The sequence below is a fragment of the Aulostomus chinensis genome, chromosome 15, assembly GCF_037954235.1.
Source record: "Aulostomus chinensis isolate RoL2024-O1b breed Wild chromosome 15, RoL_Achi_v1.0, whole genome shotgun sequence".
Lineage (NCBI taxonomy): Eukaryota > Metazoa > Chordata > Actinopteri > Syngnathiformes > Aulostomidae > Aulostomus > Aulostomus chinensis.
In genome coordinates, this window is record NC_141334.1 from 1,016,376 (window position 1) to 1,035,928 (window position 19,553).

At 47.8% G+C, this 19,553-nt stretch overlaps 1 protein-coding gene across 7 annotated transcripts in view; it reads left to right on the forward strand.

Annotated features, from left to right (window-relative positions):
* Positions 1-1,086: 1,086 nt before the first annotated feature.
* gria4b (glutamate receptor, ionotropic, AMPA 4b) overlaps positions 1,087-19,553 on the forward strand; it is an 87,840-nt gene continuing 69,373 nt past the window's right edge. For 2 of the 7 annotated variants that reach the window (XR_015119544.1, XM_086227082.1), the window contains exons 1-2: positions 1,087-1,642; positions 6,324-6,482. Coding sequence is in view for 6 of the 7 variants with exons in the window: in XM_086227082.1 (XP_086083208.1) it covers positions 1,552-1,642; positions 6,324-6,482 (250 nt within the window). In the remaining variant the exon portion in view is untranslated. The remainder of the gene's footprint in view (positions 1,643-6,323; positions 6,483-19,553) is intronic. The other 5 variants (XM_086227084.1, XM_086227079.1, XM_086227081.1 and 2 more) reach the window with 5 other exon arrangements.

The window sequence follows — 19,553 nt, forward strand, 5'->3', positions numbered from 1 at the left end:
TTACCTGTGCGGCGCAGTCGTAATTCTTCAGGCAGGGAAGGCCCAGCCCACCAGATTCCTTGGGTGATTGCAGGCTGGCATATTTGATTCTCGGTTTTCGACCCGCTTTGTCTTTTCTGAATTGTGAAAATGAAAAGCTGGTAGAAGTCAAACGTTCAAGGCAGTTGAACTTTTTTGCAAATTCTGATGACAACCACAACTTCTAAGTTTTGAAGGAAATCCAAAGTTCTGCCAAATAATTTTTCTCATTTTTGTGGAAACGGGACAATTTTCAACCTGGACTCTCAGTCTGAGTGATGGAGTAACCGTCTTGACTTAAATGTCTCCGGTGTGGAGCAGGAGGATGGCGCCTGCAGCCCCAGAACACGCCAGAATATAATCCGGCAAGGCAACTGGCAAGCATCAAATTACGCCCCCTAAAGGTGCAGTGTTGCAGATTGTTGCTAGAGACGTCCTGTCTTCATCCCTGCATGTGAATGTGTGACACCATCATGGAAAACAGAGAGGAAGGTCTGCAGCAGGTCTCCGCCCTGCTGGAGCAGCGTTTACCGGTCCAGGTCAAAATGGCCTCAGCAGACGGAAGATAGCAACTTGGCGGCAGGATGTTAGCATCCATTTGTGACTTAGGCATCACTCCCTGAGCGAGAGTTGGTCACAAGCCACAACCTCGGCAGGAGCCAGCTGGAGGTGGCAGACAGTTACTATGACAATGGTAGTAGTTGTGGTAGTAGTTGAAGTAGTGGTAGTAGTAGTGGTAGAAGTGGTATTAGTTGTAGTAGTGGTAGTAGTAATGGTTGTATTAGTAGAAGTAGTAGTGGTATAAGTTGTATTAGTATTTGCTGCAGTACTGGTAGTGGTATTAGTATTCCTAGCAGTAATATCAGTAGTAGAAGCAGTAGATGACGTGATGGTGGCTCCAGCCATGGTTGTTTCCATCACTCAATCACTGCTGAAGCAGTTTTGGTAAACAGGGTCGGGGGGGGGGGGGGGGGGGGGAGCCTCCCCCAGAACTACAGAATGGTTGGTGCCACGGGGGGAGAGCCACTCTACAGCTCGGGCGCTGCAGTAAACCGCCCTGAAATGTCGCGCTCTCTCCGCCCCTAGAAGGACCCTCCGAGGCGGCAGAGCGGGAAGCAGAACTCCGGTCCCTCACGTCCACAGTGGAAGTTCTGGTGTCAGCCCAGCGGGCCGCCCCCCGCCTGCCCGCCCCCTCCCTCCCTAGAAGGCGCATGTGTGCTGCTACTGTGCTGTGAGTTGAGCCGCATCCAGACGCACTGGCCGCCGCTGGAGGACGCCCCCCAACCCACCCCCTCCTGCTTCTGCTGGTGTTGTGCGCAAATCTCCGGCGCCGGACGGACGGACGCGGTTTGACGGTCCAGGCGAGCGTCTCTGCGGGGGGATCGAGGAGAGAAACGCCACCCGGAGCGGCATGGATCTCTAACGGCATCCGCGTCTCTTCACCTCTGGTTTTTTCTTCGCCCCGCGATGTCGCCGCTGCCCCGGAGGTGTTAGAGCCGCTCGATGCCTCTCATCAGTTTATAACCGAACAAAATGAGGATTTCTGCTCGCCACTGGCTCCTGGTCACACTCTCGGGCTTTTGGGGTCTGGTCATGGGAGCTTTCCCCAGCAGCGTCCAGATCGGTGAGTGTCGGGATTCGCGTCTCGTTCCGAGCGAATCACGTGAACGGGTCCGGTCGGTGTCCCGCCGGTCAGCGGAGCGCGTGAGCTTCGCCTCCTCAGTTTGGTTTCATGTTTTTATTAATGACGCGCAGCCGGAGCCTCGTCAGCCGCGGCGCTGCGTGGCTCACGCACCTAAAGCGCTTTGAGTCTGCGGGCGAGAGTGCGTGCCTCCCGGTGCCACTGCAGCACATCAGAGCAGCAAAGTGTGTGTGTGTGTGTGTGTGTGTGTGTGTGTGTGTGTGTGTTCGTGTTCCCTATGCAGGCTGCCAGTGCATTGACTGTTGTTAACACTCATACCCCGGACCTGCAGTAAAACTCTGCTCGGCCCTGGGCTGATCTCTTCCTCTGGCACCACCGCCACAGTTCCGGTCCAGCAGGGACCAAGAACCCTGGTGGTTCACGGTTCCATTCCACCATCACACACGCTGACTTGCTTGATTTAGAGGCGGGAATGAAAAACAGGGCAAACTGTGACCTCCAGTTGTTGATCATCACCACCCTCCCTAAAAAATCAATGATCAGAAAAGCAATCATTCATGCCCCCCCCCCCCCCCCCCCAAAGACCCCCGCGCTGGAGTGGATTACTGCAGCCCGATGGAGGTGTTAACATTTGCTTGAGCTGACTTTTTGTAGCTTTACTTCCACGGCGCCCGGCTCGTAGCGGCCATCAGGATGAGCTGGGCTGATCAAGAATGACAAGCTGTTCACATGATTCGTCTTGTGCTCTTATATTATTGTGATAGTGGAAGCTGCAGCTCCTCCAGGGAGGTCAGAGGTCGGGATCTGCTGCCCGGCGTTCCCCCTGGACCTGAGCTGGGTTTCGCTGTGCCATCATGTGTAGCATTTGCTGGAGTGGGAGACTTTTTGTGCTCAGAAACCCTTCAACTTGTTTTCTGATGGTTTCATTATCATTTGGCATCGCTGCTAATCGAGTGGACGCCGGTGTAACAGCTGCGCCGCCATATTTCCACTCCAGGCCTCCTTATTGACCTCTGAGAGCGTAAAACACACACTGGGCTCTGTTTAGTCGCCAGACCGACTTCAAATGTTGGATTCAAGTAACGGCCACTGGAAAATCCACACCTATTAGCCGCCTGCACCTTCCAGAAACGAGCTCGCCACAACTCCCTCAGTTATTGGTCTCTTTCTTTGTTAAGTTTGCGTATTGTTTGTTTTGTCTGCGATGCTGCCGCTGTGAGTCCCAGCATGGACGGCAACATCACAACAGGAAATCAATCCATCACATTTAACAATGGCGTGGGAAATAATCATATCAATTACCCAAACGAGATTACACAAAGATTGTCAATACTGTGATCACAACACACCGTTGCAGGTACCAGGAGTTTGAAATTCAAATCCGTGAAATCTGTGACAGGATGTTTACGTTTGTACTCCGAAGGATCCTGAAGTCACGAAAGGATCCAGATCAGAGGGCAGTTGCTGTTTTTCCTCGTGTGTCTCGTTTAACGTCACAAAAACGGAGTAAACAAAGGACAGGAAGCAACATGGAGGTCGGTGATTGCGGCCGACATTCTCTAGGTCCATGGCTGCCGTCATCTCAACTGCGACAGAATTGACGCTTCATTCGAGGCCAACGCGCTCCTGCCGCCTCCACGGTTCCAGTCAGACTCTCCCAGACTTCCAGTGAAGGGCCTGAAACAAAAGCTGCCAGAAGCCTTCAGATCAGTGGCGTCGCCGCCGATTTGTTGGCCAAACCTTCAAGATGTTGAATTCATCGACTTGCGAGTCAGGAATCATCAGCGCCTGTAAATATGTGGAGGCCGGTTTACCCTTGAAGAGGTCAGCCATGAAAGGAACACACTGACATTTAACGTTAAAGGGCATTTACTCTTCCGTGTCCCACGAAAATATGGCCGCAAGTCAGATTTGAATGCGACACGAGCTGCTTCCAACCTAAAATACCACTGACATTTGCACAATCATGTGCAGCTTAATACATGATTGAGGTTTTTCTATGAAAGAGAAAGAAGAAAGAGAGTCGAGTCGAGTGATTCTTGACTCAGCGCTTGTGAGGGAGAAAAGATCAGTTAATCCAAAGTGATATTTGGTGATTATGAGATCTGCTTCTGCTCTTTTATTAACACCGAGCAGAAGTGTCTTTAAACAGGACGCACCCCTGTCTGCGAGTCTGGCGGTCCCAGTCGGACCGTAGCACGAAGACGGACTTGTCAGCAGTAGGATATTGGCAAAGTGATTTAAAAGGCCAATATTGGTGTTTTATTGCATTTCATTTATTGTCCAGTCAATTGTGTCCACCTCTAATATGATGGAGGTTCCTCTCTGACCACAGCTACTAAAACAGCCTGTAAAGCCATAATGAACTTTTGGTTACAGCTTTTCAAATTGATATTGTCCATTATTTGATTCTTCCGCGGCGTCGTGTGACCCTCCTGACCGGGACCTCTAGAGGCTGTTAGTCCTCTGTCAATCAAACACAACAACCTCCTCAGGCCTCCAGTCCCCCGAGGTCAGCAGCTCAGGTCCACGCTGCAGGAAAACACTGAAGGAGAGTTTGCCAATGCAGAAAAATAAGCCCCGTCTCTGCTGTACACCTGGAGATGTGTAGAGATCCGGGTGCGCTGAGGCGGTTCGGCTGGCGTGAGCACAGCAGCTGTACGTGGACGCGTTCCAAGAGTGGACCAAATGAGCGGGCCGAGACCACGAGGTGGGGGTGGTCTTGGCACCGGTCTGAATGATCTCTGTTGTGGCTCATTGATGGTGAGGGCCAGGAGTGCGCTCGGCCGGTACGAGCTTAAACAGCTCCAGGTGGCACCAGGTGCATTTTAGGACGGGTCAGAACCAAAACTGTAGCAGCTGAAGAAAAGTAAAGAAAATGCAAAACAGTAGCAGCATCCCGTTTCCTCGACAGGGTTTGGTGGTTTGGCTACTCAAGAAAGAGTAGAACCCACTCAAAGTCGGAGTGCAGCACTCGTTTCCAACCTGACAATTAAAAATGACTGCGTCAACAATTTTACCTGGAAACTCGATGACTTTGAGAGGAGAGAACCAGAGTTTCACGCGGGCCGACTTATTCCAGTGTTTTCAGACTCGCTCTATTGAGCATGCTCAGTGCGTGTCCTCCTGGCTGTGCAGGAATGTCGCCACAGGAACACGTTGAATGTTCTGAGAGACAGAGACATTTAGACGGTGACTTGATGAGCGGTTTGGTGTCAGACCTGTATTTAACTCAAGCAAACAACATGAAAACTAACAAGGACATTGGACACAAGACTAAGTTTAAAAATGTCAGCCCAGATTAACACAGAGTCAATCCTAAACAAACTTAAAACAGCAGTAACATGGAACCGTCTTACCTGAGCCCTGGAGCCAAAGGGGGTTCTCAAGGAACTGGTAGCTCTATATACTTCCTGGTCGTACCACGTGTGAGCAGCAGAAGGGGGGTCTTTGGATTTTGAAACTGTGTTTGTGAAACCTTTTTCAAGAAGCCACCTCTATTACAGATGTTGGCCTGTTCATTTGTCAATTGTGGGAGGGAACTTTGTTTCAACTGTGTACAAGAAGGTGGACTACATGTGCGTATCGTGGACTCCCAGGGTTTACGGAGGGTGATCCTGATTCAAGGGAGGTGTATAGAGGCGTTGAAATGGGTGTTGAGGGCTTTTTGTGCTGGGCTGCACTCGGCGATCGATTCCACTGGAGGGTTCGACATGGACACACCTCCTCACGTGTCCAGGTTTAAAGGTACATTCTGACCCTCACGATTCAAATGCCATTCAAACGCCATTAAAGTCCAGTGTTGTCACAACTGCACTTTCTGCTCCATCCCGTGATAAAAGGTTTCAGCCGCGATGTCGTTATCTACTGGTGGAGGGTGAATATGGGTCAGCGCGGCTGTTCTGACCACATGGGAGTGGACTCTGGTCAAATGAGGACTCCACTGCCAGGTTATTGGCTGTAGCTGGACCTCTGTCACAGCAATACGCTGAAATATCACTCCACACTGTCCTGTCTAGTCCTGTCTGTTCAAACGGCAGATGGTTTTGGTTCCACTCTTGCAGAGATGAAGACTTGAGCTTGAGTTGCTTTTAAAGCTGAAATTCACCCAAATAGTGAAATTAGCCTCTCAAGAGTTGGACATTCATTCCCTCCTGCACGACTTATTTGTGACTCTGGAATGCAGAGGAGCCAGACACATTTGTTAGCTGTCACTGTCCATTAGCTTCAAGCTAAATATACGTGACGGACTCTCTAGGAAGTGATGCCAGAGGTTTCTGAGGTCAGAATCCGGTTGCTGGAAGGAGCAAATCCAACTTCATCAGACTCTGAATGCTGCCCATTTGGTCTTGTGTGACGTTGACTTTGAAGTTAGCGACCGTTAGCTTTTTCTTAGCTGCTAGATGCTAGCTAGCCACTAGGTGTGTGTGATTTTTAACATGATTACATTGCTGTCAAATGGATATTTTATTAAGATGTATGGCTTTGCTATAATGACTGTGATTCATCTGTTCCTGAGCCACCACCTGCCGGCTGACCACCAGAACACGACTACCTGCAGCTTCTTTAGAGGAGGAGAGCGAGAGCTCGTGGGTGCGACTGCGTGGATTCTTCTTCACTTGCTGTGAGCTCATCAGAATTGTGTTGCCTCCCCTCTGTCCAGGCGGTCTGTTCATCAGAAACACTGATCAGGAGTACACTGCCTTCCGCTTGGCCATCTTCCTGCACAACACCAGCCCGAATGCCTCGGAAGCCCCGTTCAACCTGGTGCCTCACGTGGACAACATCGAGACGGCCAACAGCTTCGCCGTCACCAACGCCTGTAAGCCAATCACGCGGATTGATGTTGTCTTTGTGCTTTTTTGTGGGTTTTAATGGGAGTGAAGAGTGAGGCTTGTTATTGGAGCAGAATTCAAGTCGCCTACAACTCAGGTCAGACCTGTAGATCCCAGTTCCTTTGTCATGTGCGTCCATGCAGAAAAGCGGAGTCAGATTCATCCGAACACATGAACTCAACAACCTGGATGATTTGATTTCTCGCAATCTCACAGAGGCCTTTATAAGGTATACAAATTAACATTATCATAAAGTAGATCAGATAATGCTGTTGACATGGCCACTTGAATGATCTGGCAACTCAGAGTTTCAGTGATGGTTTATGAGTTTGCATGTAAACAGAATTCTTCATGTCCTGGGGTTTTATACTTCAGTCGCTGTCCGCTTGCTCACAACTTGATCAGCCGACCTCTTGTGTGTCTTGGCTGTTTGGACAAATGTTGACTCGTTCTTGGAGCTCAGCACTTCTTTTGTGGACAAAAATCATGTAATTGTACTAAAACTACAGTATAAACCCAGACGACTGAAATAATACCAAGGAGGTGATGAACCTGCCTATGCTGAATACTTTTTTGCATTTAATATGATGAAAAAACATTATCCTTCATTTGGTGGAACTAGGATCAGAGTTGGTGTGTGTGTGTGTGTGTGTGTGTGTGTGTGTGTGTGTGTGTGTGTGTGTGTGAGTGTGTGTGTGTGTGTGTGTGTGTAGGAGATGGGGGTTCGTGCAGAAGCCATAAAGCATCTCAGCCTGATGTCTATGGCTATCTGTGGTGGGATCTGGTGTTAGAAAAATCAATGGCTAAATTAAGCAGAGAATGAAGAGCTGTTATGTTTGTTTGGCAATTAAGTGTGTGTGCGTGTGCGTGTGTGTGTGTGTGTGTGTGTGTGTGTGTGTGTGTGTGTGTGTGTGTGTGTTATTCTCAACGGTCCCAGAGCATTTACTCCTGCTACTTTGTGTTAGGCAGCCATGTGGGACCTCGTACTTCCAGCGTTTCGTCATTAACCCTCACTAACATCATTTGTGTGTTGTTGGCGTGTGCCAGTGGTGATGTAATGGAGGAAGACCCCCCACCCCCACCCCCACCCCAACAGCCAGTTTTCTGCTTTAAAGCAGCGTAACTGACAAACCTATCTAGTTTGGTCAACGAATTTATGGGCAAAGACTCCAAACACTAAGAGGGTTTTTTCAGATTGGACTGGTGATGGTGTGCATGCAGTGGTCATGACCTGAGACTGAGTTTGCGTTGCTCAACGCAGGATTCATCACGCTCACACACGATCCTGATGGATCGATTCTCTCGTCATCCACCAGGTCCAAAATGTCCGTGTTGCTGCTTCATATCCTGGATCCTGGTGTAGTTCAGTAGTCACAGTGGAGACGTCATGTTTCACTGCCGAATGACTCCTGCTTCCCACTAAGGTTTTACTGTGATTCAATAATGATAAACAGACAAAAGTAAAAAACACAAGTAAGGACATAACGATGCAGACTGGAAGAAAAACACAAATCGTGTCAGGGTTGTCAGCAAGACGCCAGGTAAAGAACCTCTAAACCGCTAGTTTTCTGAGTGGAGTTCAGATGTCATCGGCTGTAGAAACTCTGAGTTTCCGTTCCACAAATTTCTTAAGTTTTCAAAGCAAGTTTGCTTCATTTGCCTGTTCTCATTGACGCACTGTGTAACCTTGCGTGGTGATTCTGGATCTGGTTAATGATGACTCCGTTAGCCTGTGCCAAGATGGCTGCCAACTTCTCGAAAGGTCCTTTGTGATATTTCCTGTCTGGTGGTTCGAGCACCTTCACTACCACTAAAAAGCTGAAACTACAGCTGAAATGCATCAGAAATAAAACCAGGGTATTGTATGTTTTTGTAATGACCTTTAGGATGAAATTATAGTAGAAAAGGCGTATTGATCTGGTGGCCGCTGACAGAATCATGCAGGAGAACAGGAAAGTGGGTTATGAGTGCAGGAGTGAGAGGGGCTGCGATCGAGCTGCGTGGTGACATGGCCACGTCTGCAGATTTGCAGCATTATCTAGAAAGGGAGCTCATGAATATTGATGTGTGGACTTAGTTTAAAAAGGCACTGTTAGATGTGGAGAACTTTTGTTCATTTAGCTGAAATCAGCAGATTTTTTTCTGCTCAGAGAATCAAACTTCCTCATATCAATAATCCTTTAGCTTGTTTGTATTTTACTTTACCAGCAAGGTTACAGCATCCTTGCAATGGGCAATTTGTGTCTGCCCAGTCAATACAGACACTGAAACGAGGAAGCAAGACAGGAAATGGCTGCTCTGAGTGACAAATGCTGTGAGACGAGAGCAGCAGTCGCCCTGCGGAAGACGCACGGTGAGTTGTAAACGGTATATTTCCAGGACCAGAAACAAATATGGGACTTTTCACCTCTTGTCTAGTGGCTGCGCAGTCACAGGAAGTGAGTCTGCAGCGCATTGATTGGCCAAGCTAAATCAGAGCAGAATTACATGAGCCAATCAATGGCTGTGATAGCTCAGGGCCAGCGGGGGAATCTGAGATCGAAGTGCATCGCTTGTTTTCACCCCTCCTTTTACATTTTCCAGTGTCTTTATTCCTTTTTGCCTCTCGGCCCCTCCGTTTCACTCCATCGTTGAAGGCCCTGAGATAATGGTAATGAATAGGCAGTGGTACCATACGACGGTTAAGGGAACAGAATACATTTGGGACGGCGTGATGAGAGCTGGAGCTCAATTTTGAAGAGAGATTAGGCCATTCAGAGGCCGGCCGTGCTGCTGTCAGGACGGCTGATGGGGATAATTGGTGGGAGGACGGGGACAAATGTTGTTGTATGTTCCCATTGTCACTGATCATCATGGCGTGGACTCTATAATCAAACGTGCTACCCTTGTTTGATTAACAGTGTCGTCCTCTTATAATTCACGGTGGAGTTACTGCTAAAGCTGCTAATTTAGTGCTGCTTCTTCTACCGCTAGCAGCTTCCGCTGTGATAAATGCATCAGCTAATTGTGACACACTATAATCACATTAACAAACGGTCAAGACGTTGGTTCGTTTCAGCAGTGGAAATCAGGCTCTGCCAGTAGACTTGTGGGGTGTTAGAATATCAGGTATAAAACTGCATTCATACATTTGTTCAATATGCTCCGGCATTCCTTATGTAACACATTAAAAACGACATTTAAATTCCTCCGCCTCTGTAGCTAATGCTAATGTTCCTGAACCAAACACTGCACAATTGTTCAGACCGGCTCACTGAGGTTTCTGTTCGTTAGCTGTTCTTAATGAGACAGTAAGCTGGTGGTTTGGGCGTGTGCCACGTAGCTGCCGACCGCCTCACCGCTCCTCATCTCCTGTAGGTTATAAACTCACGTTTTCTGAAAAATGACATTCTCAGAAAGCAAAGATCTCAGCTCAGTGTTGCTACGTGGCCCAGGCCTCACCTGCCCAAGTATCTCACATCTCTGCCTGATGACTCGATCATCTCCTCTGGTTCCTGGTCTGAAGCTTTAATTTAAGAGCTAATTCATTAATAACGATGAAACAACCTTCTGCCAGACTTCCACCCAACTCAGGCAACAGGTGCTTGACCAGGAGACTTGATGGCATGATGAAACTTCCCATCGACGCCAGGGATCGACCGCCTCCAGAATACTGACCAAGCTCCTTATCAACCCAGTCGAAGGTCTTGTTGAAATCAAAGCAAAGTGGACTTCTTCTTCTCCTCCTTAATTCACAAACGCTGTGATGACGTCACACACACTCTGCCTTCTCTGAATCCAGCCTCTCCTCTCCAGGCATCCACGGGTCTGTGGTTTCAAACTGAAAACTACAATTTATACGCACAACTGATGAGACTTCTCGCCGCACAGCTGAGGGGTCACTTAGGATCAGGTTCAGTCCACCTGTGTGTGTTTGTTAGTGTGACCAGCGTGTGCCAGTGTGTGCATGTGTGTGTGTAAAGACCTAAAGTAGGGTGCCGAAGCAGCAGACCTCCTGGTTTATTATGAAACACGGAGCCAACGCGACCATCATTGCATGGATCTGCGCCGTGCTGTCAAGGTGCCATTGCTGCTGCTGCAGCATCAGGACAGTCGCACTGACGCGTCCGGTCCTTGAACTCCGATGGCGTCTCCAGTGTTCTCCCTCTGGGAATTTGCTCTGAAAGTCACCAGGAACATTCAGGTGTTTCTGAGGGACAGAATTCAATTAGCATCACTGCAGAAATGTGAGTGTAATACTTCAGAACTTGGAATACCCCCATCTTTTTTTTCTACAGTACTGCTGATGAACTTAAGAAGAATACCTTCGCTGAGGAGCTCTCACCTCCCATCATTTCTCAAAGCTGAAGTGGAACAAAAGGAGAAAAACCCTTGAAGAAAATTCAAAGAAGAAGCATTTTCTTGAAGGCAGGTTGAGCCTGTAGTGAAACTCCACCCACCAGATTTTAGTTTCAGCAACGTTATGCAGCGTCTAAGATTAAAACTGACCCTTAAAACATGATTCTGATGGTGCATTGCTTGTTTTTCATTCCTCCTCTGAGCTCTTGTTAACTTGCATGACTTCATTTAATCTCAGTCTGTGTTTGAGCAGCGACGCTCTAAGGTTGTTTCTCCGGCGCTGAGTGTGTTCAACACCGCTGTCCTCCATGCTTCCATCACTACTGCTAATAGCATTAATGACAGCGACTGTGACACAAAATGGCAACTCCTTGTCTGCTGGGGACAGATTTGTAGAACTGCTGTGAGATGCCAGGGTCTGCAGTGGGGGAGTCGCTGGTATCTGATTTGAAAAAATTAGATTCAATGTGATTTTTGCAGCTCACGCTGTCACAAAAAGCAACGAACCAGTTGTGATCAGATTAATAGAAGCCGTGTTTGTGGGATGTGCGAACGAAGCTCTTCACATCCTTGGAGATCGTGCTGCTAAACAACATTGATCACATTTCAGAAACGCTGGAAATGATTTCCCTTGATCTGTCATTGTGAGAACTAAATTCTGGCCATTACACAAATACGTCCAAGTCAATGTGTGTTCCATGAAGTGGCGCCACCCAGTCAGTTGGCTTCACTCTCGCCTCCGTGTGTCGTGGTCGTGGTGTCGCAGATTAACTGGCGTCTTATTTACTAGCCGCTGGATGGGGATCGTTGCCCTGTTTGTTTTAATAATGCTGCTGTGTTGAAAGATCTCCCTAATTACTGATGTTAGAATAAATGATGTAATTGGACTGGATGTTAGTGCTGCGACACCTTCATTATGACGGGAATAAAGATTTGGGGCGTACTTTAATCAAGTCTGAAACAAAATAAAAAACAATCAATTTGCCTGAGAGCAGAGTTCTCAGCTGTGAGTGTGTGTGTGTGTGAGTGTGTGTGTGTGTTTTTCATCTGCAGCTCATTCATCCAGCTGAGCCTTGTTGTGTGTATCACGCTAACCTCTTCACCGCACCGCCAGACAAAGGCTTCCAGAGAGTGTGGGGGTGGGAGGGGTTAATTTGACCTCCTACACGCTGCCCCTGCCTTCGCCTTCATTGAAACAGTGACATCTTAATCTGCATTGAGTCATTTATATTCAGCGTGGCGCTCTGACTCACTCCACATCCAGATAGCGAGCGCTCCTATATGCACCCGTGCAGCGCGGGAGGCTACGTTTGCTCGCATGTTCCTTCTTTGTCCGTCCTTCGTGTGAAAACGTTCCCATTTGTGCATCATGAGTGTGTCTGCAGGCCAAAAATTCAGCTGTGCAGCATGTTAGTCCTAGTTGAGTCTATTACCTCCCCTCCCTGGGCTCCATTCAGAGCGGCTCTTCTGCTCTGTAGCGCTGCCCCTTAAATGGCGGCCTGTGCCCCTCATTTGTCTGAGGATTCTTCTGATGTGCAGCTGAAATCATGCAGGCCTTTGGGCGACGCACACTTGTACGGGTAATGGCTGGTGTTAGGAGGAAGAAAGGATGGAGAGAAAAGGGGGAGGGGGGCTTTAATGAGAGATTAATGTGGTGGAGCAGAGAGGAAGGTGGAGAATGGAGGGGTGAGGAGAAGAATGAGAGGATGATGGGGGATTTTCACAAGAAAGGATTTGCTAGGCTGCCATGAGCTAAAATGTAAGCAGGATAATGTAAATATCTTATCTGACAAAGTCAAAGATGATTTTTTTTTTGGTACGTTCAGCTGTAATAGAATTTAGCCTGCAAAGGTGTGACGCTGCACCATGAGTCAGACGTATCTCTGAGAGATTTCGCTGAAATGTCTCCAGTTGACTTGCAGCAAGTTGCAGTGAGCCGGCGTCCTGTCTGGCTGCAACGTCAGGGTCTGCACTGCGCTTGACGTGACACAAACAGGGACGAGCTGAAGGAGTCATCTGATATTCAATTTGATGACATAAAGTAAATCGTTCACTTTCACTTTACTTGGTTCAGTCGGTTAGTGAGACATTGCACTTTGGTTCCTGCTCTGCGACGACGGGCCCAGAGCAAACCAACCCCAGGTGTGAAACATCCCTCAGCACCCCAGGAAGCTGCTTGAGCCGATCCACTGTGAGGGGCCGGAGCGAAGAACCTCTGGGTTGATCTGAGACGGCCAGGAGATGCAGTCATTGATTCTGACAGATCCAACCAAACTAAGAACCCTGAGTTTGAAAGGAGGAGAGAAGAAAGGGGGCGGGACCTCTGCCTGCGCAGGTGGGTCGCTTGTTCCTCCTTTGCTACAGAGGTGCATTACTACTACGATTACTACTACTACTACTACTACTACTACTACTACTACTACTACTACGAGTGAATCAAAAAATGCCAGTACGCACACGCTAATATCATCAATAACAGTCTTGTTTCACTGCTGTCTTCTGTTTGTTGTCTCATTTCACCAAAAGAGAAAAAACAAAACACAACACAAACAAACATTGTTGTGTTGAGGAGAATCTAGAATATTGGAGGTTTCTCCATGATGCTCATGTCTCCTCCCCTTCCTCCTCATCCCACCTCCCCCTCTGTCTAGTGGTTATGTAAGTGGACCCCTGAGGTGTGTGTGTGTGTGTGTGTGTGTGTGTGTGCGCGCGTGCGCATACATTTATGTGTTTGTGCGTGTGTGGAGGTCACACAGGTTGAGATAGAACTCTAGGGAGAGAAGTTGCATCTTCAAATGCTCTTTGATTAACGACGTCAAGGTTGAATGTATTTATGAGAGAAAGACAGAGAGAGAGACAAAGAGAGGGAGAGAGACAGGGAGGGAGGGAGAGAGAGTCAGAGAGATGGAGGGAGACAGAGAGAGAGAGAAGGAAAGAGACAGAGAGAGAGACAGACTGAGAAAGGGAGAGAGATAGGGAGGGAGGAAGAGAGAGAGAGAGAGATCAGAACAGCCCAAAATACGCTATTGCAATATTCCGTCCTGCCAGCAACACATGACCATGTAGACCCACTGGCTCAGTGCGTCTTCTGAGTGCCTAACAGCATCATAATGATGTCATGGGTTTTTTTGGGGTGGGGGTCGTGTATTGTGTGACATCACACAGTTTTTGGGGGGCAGTTTTTCTTCAGTTCCCAGATACTGGCTTGGATCTTTGAGTATTTGTCTTGCATTGCGTGTGATTGACCGCTGCTGCTGCTGCACCCCAGAAATGAACTCGATCTGATGAATGCGTCTGAAGCCGATCGACAGAGAGATTCCTTGATCTATGGATCCCGTGACCCCTGAGGAGGAAGGAGTTAGCACCACTGACCAACAGCTACCAGGTCTACCTTGGTGTGCAGTATTTTCCCTGCTAATTAAAGGACACGTGCAGCACCGCAGGGACCACTGCAGCTGCAGAGCACCAACTCAGGGCAAATACGGGCGTCTCCCCATTAAGAGAGAAGCCGCGGCAGGAGGCACGGCAGTGTAACTTCATTGATTATTTAAATGTCCCAAAGGGCTGTGGATCAGTCAGGATCTAATGGTCATTAATGATCTCTGGTCTTTTACACATCTAAAGGTCACACATGGTCCAGGTTTGTAAAAACAGCGTCCTCCTGATGAGTCCCTGACAGGACAAAGACAGAGGCAACCTTACCAACTTTGTGCCAAAGTTAGAAATTCTAGTATTGTGACAGCGCCAGTTTTCCTGCCTAAAACAAGGCCACGTTTTAGGAATAAACTTATTGTTCATCCTGTTGAGACCAGCAGACGGCGTCCCTCCTCTCCCCTCTGGTGGTACAGACCTCCACCAGACAGCTGACCGCTAGTTAGCGTAGCTGCTATGAATGCGGCCTACAAATTCAGGACAAATTCATCGAATACATTTGTCCCTTTTGCCATCATTGGTAGAGATTTTGCCCTGCAAGTACTTTGACTACCTCAGTCCTGACCCGCCTCTGTTCCAGAACAAATAAATGGAGTCTTGGTTCGATTGGAAGTAGTCCTCCTCGTCCTCTCTGACATCCTCCCGTCACCGACAAACTTTGGGTTTTGTTGACCAAAGTCAGATGAGGCTTTTGAGATGCTGCGTCAAATCACTGCAGCCAGGAAAGTAGTTCCGGCGCTGTGTCTGACTCCAAAATAGCGTCTTGTAATCATCAACAGCAGCTCCACTGCGAATGTTGAGCACCACAACCCTCATCCTGTCAGTGATATTTTTACACAGCTCACAGGTTTATGCCCCCCCCATGTTATTGAACATACAGTATGTGACAAGCGTGTCAGCAGGCCACGCTGGACGGTGAAGAGGGAGGTAACGCGCCAGCACAAAGGTGAATCGTTTTAATAAACACAGCCCCGTCGTGAGGAGGCAGTTATCGGACATTTAGAAACCAACCGGGCTGCCGAGCAGCTTCACCACCTTCTTACTCAATTAGAAATCTATTTCTGGATATGAGGATGTTCTGATGGATTTTCTCCAAACTAGGACAGGAAGTCATGCCAGCGACTCTGTGTTAATCATTTAGAGATTTCTCCCCAAGTCAAGCATCCCTCTGGAATCTTAATGCATCACTTTGCATCATTACAGCCTCATAGAAACGATGTCTTACAAGTAAACAAGTGCATAAAGAGCCATCAGGGATGGATGGAGGGATGGATGGAGGGATGGAGGGAGGGATGGATGGAGGGATGGATGGAAGGAGGGATGGATGGATGGAGGGAGGGATGGATGGAGGGAGGGATGGAAGGATGGATGGAGGGATGGATGGATGGAGGGAGGGATGGAAGGATGGAGGGAGGGATGGATGGAGGGATGGATGGACCCCCTCACTCAGGATTAGAACATGCTTTTATTGTTGATCTCACGCTCTTTTCTTCATTCGTTCTTTTTCCTTTTCCCAGCCGAGGAGGATGTGTTTCCATCTGTCAAGTCACCAACCATCGCCTCATCCTCAGTGTTGATCCACAGGGATCTCTGGCAGGGACACGAATACTCACTAATAGTTGAGTACTTGAGTTCACAAAAGGGTTTTTCCCCCCTTAATGACTGCTTTGTGACTCCTGAACACAGGAAGAGCCGGCCACGTGTACTCAGCTTGAAGCTAATGTGGACTGCTGGTTAGCAGCAGCTGAGCGGTCCAAAAACATCACTTTATGAACTCTCAAGGTCGTGTGGTGCATTCCTGGTCTTGCCTGCTTGTTCGTGGCAGCTCTGAAGTGTAAATCTTCTCGTTAGTTAGTTTTTCTCTTAAATCAAAGTGTTTGTGGATTTCTGAGCAAAGCCCAGCAGCAGCAGCAGGATTCTGGTTCTCCAGAGCAAACAAACCTGCAGCCAAACTCCCGTGCATCAGCTTTGGGGTTGCAACTACTTCCTGTCACTTCATACACATGATAGCAGCTCCTGCATATAGAATGTATGACTGTGTGTGTGTGTGTGTGTGTGTGTGTGTGTGTGTGTGTGTGTGTGTGTGTGAACTGTAGCAGCATCCTCCTGTGTGTGAGAACAGCTCCCCTGGCCCGAGTGTGTTCCTGTTAAAACCCATCTGTGAATTCACAGGACTTACTCACTGCAATCTGAGAGCAGACCGACTGCTATCCTCCTCCCACTCGCTCCTCCGTCGCTGTCGGCCTCTTAAAATATTCTGGGCAACTCTGTCTCGCAAAGCAATTCACCTCAATCCGTTAGGCTTTCATTAGCGCTAATGTTGCATGAACAATGTTGATATTAGCAGCTGACTGATACGCCGGTTTGAAGGTTGATGTGTCAGTAGTTCACCAAAGCTTCTGGGACTCACAATGCCGTATGTCATGATATATTCTGTATCTTTTATGGTTTTGTTTTTTTTAATGTGGAAAGTTGACCGATTAAATCAGGAAAAAAAACTCAGCGCGGGCGTAGCAGGCCTGGCGCCAGGGGAAAGCCGCGGGGCGGCGCTAGGTTTAATGGGTGAGCCCTGAGTGTATATTTTAATCGAGATGACACAAAGATGATTATGAATTAGTGCAGCCTGCTAGGAGAATGATGAAGTGTGCAGTTGGAGGCTGTGTAGTCTCACCTCACAATTACAACTCCAGCACAAACTGACTGGAAAACCATCCGAGTGTTCATCCACGGCAGGATCACCTGGAACGACACTCGCTTCCCTGGAACGAGAGGTGGCGGAAGCCACTAGTAAAACTTCAGTACCGCTAATTTCTCCTCAGCAATCCGCATGGACGATGGGTTTTTGTACCACAATTGATGCAGCGCTAGTACCTCTTCCCTGTTCTAATAACTTCATTCTAATAGTACCTTTTCTCTGTACTTTCTTTTGTACTTGCAAAAATGTAATTTGTGAAAAAATGAAAAGTTAGAACAAAACATGATTAAAATGTCTGAAGCTTGTGTGAACCACAGACATTATTTCATACAAACTTAGAGAAAACTCATTGACTTTGACTTCAGGGAACCAAAACTTCCACGATGCTAAATAATTCATCTGGTCGGTTGTCGAAAAGCTTCCTAAGATGAAGTAAAGTAAGAAGAAGCACAAGCAGAATCGAAGTGAGAGGAGAAGACGAGAATCAGCTAACCTGACTACCTGGAGCTGCTCCCTCCCGACGATGTGAACGTTGTTAGAAAAATATACTTAAATATAAGCTGCTGTTTTGACGGTCATCACACATAATAAGTTCGATAAAGCAGGTAATTTTTGAGAATTAATTAGTAAATGTACATTCCAGCTTGTCAGAACTGCAGTTGAGTGTTTGATCGTGATGGAACAGTTCCCCGATCATCACAGCGGAGATTGTGGAGAGGAATAATGAAGAATGATAGAGCGATGACTCAACGCAGAGGAACAATAATCTTTCACTTAATGATAATGACATAATTCAGCATTATGAACATAAATTACTTTCCAAATAACATCAGAAGCTGTGACGGAAAAGCGAATTAACAGCCAGATGAGCTGTGACGAGGTCAAGCCCCTCTGTGGACGCCTGAAGACAAAGAAACAATCGATGCGTTTGCTGGATGTGGAGGTGTGTCCAAACAATTAGCTGCTCTGGTTTCATGGTCGTTGGATTCGAGGTGAGGTGCTGGATGGAGAAACCTCAGAAGGACTCGGACGTCTCGCTAATGAACACCGCGCTTAATGAACACGTGCACTGGGAGGCCTCGGACCGAAGGACTCTAAACTCTGACCTCTTCACCTTTAACCTCTCACCTGAAAAAGGAGATGTGCCAGAAACTTTCACTCTATAGTTGAATCGTTTTCACAGGTAAAATGCTAATGATTAATGGGTGCAAAATCATGAACAGTTCACTTGAAAAAAGGATTGATTATATTAATACATGACTTCCAGGACTCATGAGGTGTAGCTTCAGCTAAAATGGCTGCTCTGAGTTGTTCATAGCTGGGTTAATGACTCATAGAGTCACCGCGTACAACTGTTGTTCCAGCACAAGTAGAAACAACACTCGAAGATGAAGAGTCTTTCCGAAGTGCTTCACGTGTCTGAGTGGCTGCAGTGTTAGCATTAGCTCACTGGCTACCCAAGTCTGTGTATCTGCAGTGTTAGCATTAGCTCACTGGCTACCCAAGTCTGTGTATACGCAGTGTTAGCATTAGCTCACTGGCTACCCAAGTCTGTGTATCTGCAGTGTTAGCATTAGCTCACTGGCTACCCAAGTCTGTGTATCTGCAGTGTTAGCATTAGCTCACTGGCTACCCAAGTCTGTGTATACGCAGTGTTAGCATTAGCTCACTGGCTACCCAAGTCTGTGTATCTGCAGTGTTAGCATTAGCTCACTGGCTACCCAAGTCTGTGTATCTGCAGTGTTAGCATTAGCTCACTGGCTACCCAAGTCTGTGTATCTGCAGTGTTAGCATTAGCTCACTGGCTACCCAAGTCTGTGTATCTGCAGTGTTAGCATTAGCTCACTGGCTACCCAAGTCTGTGTGGTTGCAGTGACTAGCATTTGCTCGCCACTCTGGTCTGCTGAGTCTCGCTGCCATGACAGCAAGTAACTTCAGGGGACGTTCTGACTGCCTTTTGTGGAAACTTGCTCAGGCTTGTGCATAAAGAGTTGGCGGCAGTGTGTGAATGAGCGGAGGCTCAGGGCTAGCTTACGGTCTGAGCCTTCTTCCTCGAGCCTCCTCTTCCCTTGTTGAACTGGTGTGACACGGACTGTAGTTTTAAATGTCTGGTGTTGCCTGGTGGGTCCGGTTTGAGTGTCCACTGGACTGGTGTGAAAAATCCCCATCGTCTCACCTCTAAATCGCACCGGCAGATTTAGGGTCCAATCAGGATGCTGAAATCTCCCCGGCTCATGAGCAGATTATCTGTGTTGAATCGGAGAGTCAAATCACCATCCGAGAGTGGAACTGAGGGTCCCACTGGGACGCTTCTGTCCTTGCTGAGCCAACAGTGTTAAAACGATGGTTTCCGGGGTTATTTTTATTTTTGTTCAGCGACTGCAGCGCCATCATGGTTCACCGTTTTCTGTGTGAGGTAAATCCAGACCTCGGTAATCAGCTGACACACACTCCCATCTTTACTGCTGCTCAGCAGGCACACACTGTGGCCAGCACTCCCAGTTGTTAGGTTCCCACACTGACACTTGGAATGTTCTTTTTTTTTTTTGTAAGACAACATTTATAGACCCCATGAGTGTAGTTAAATGAGGCC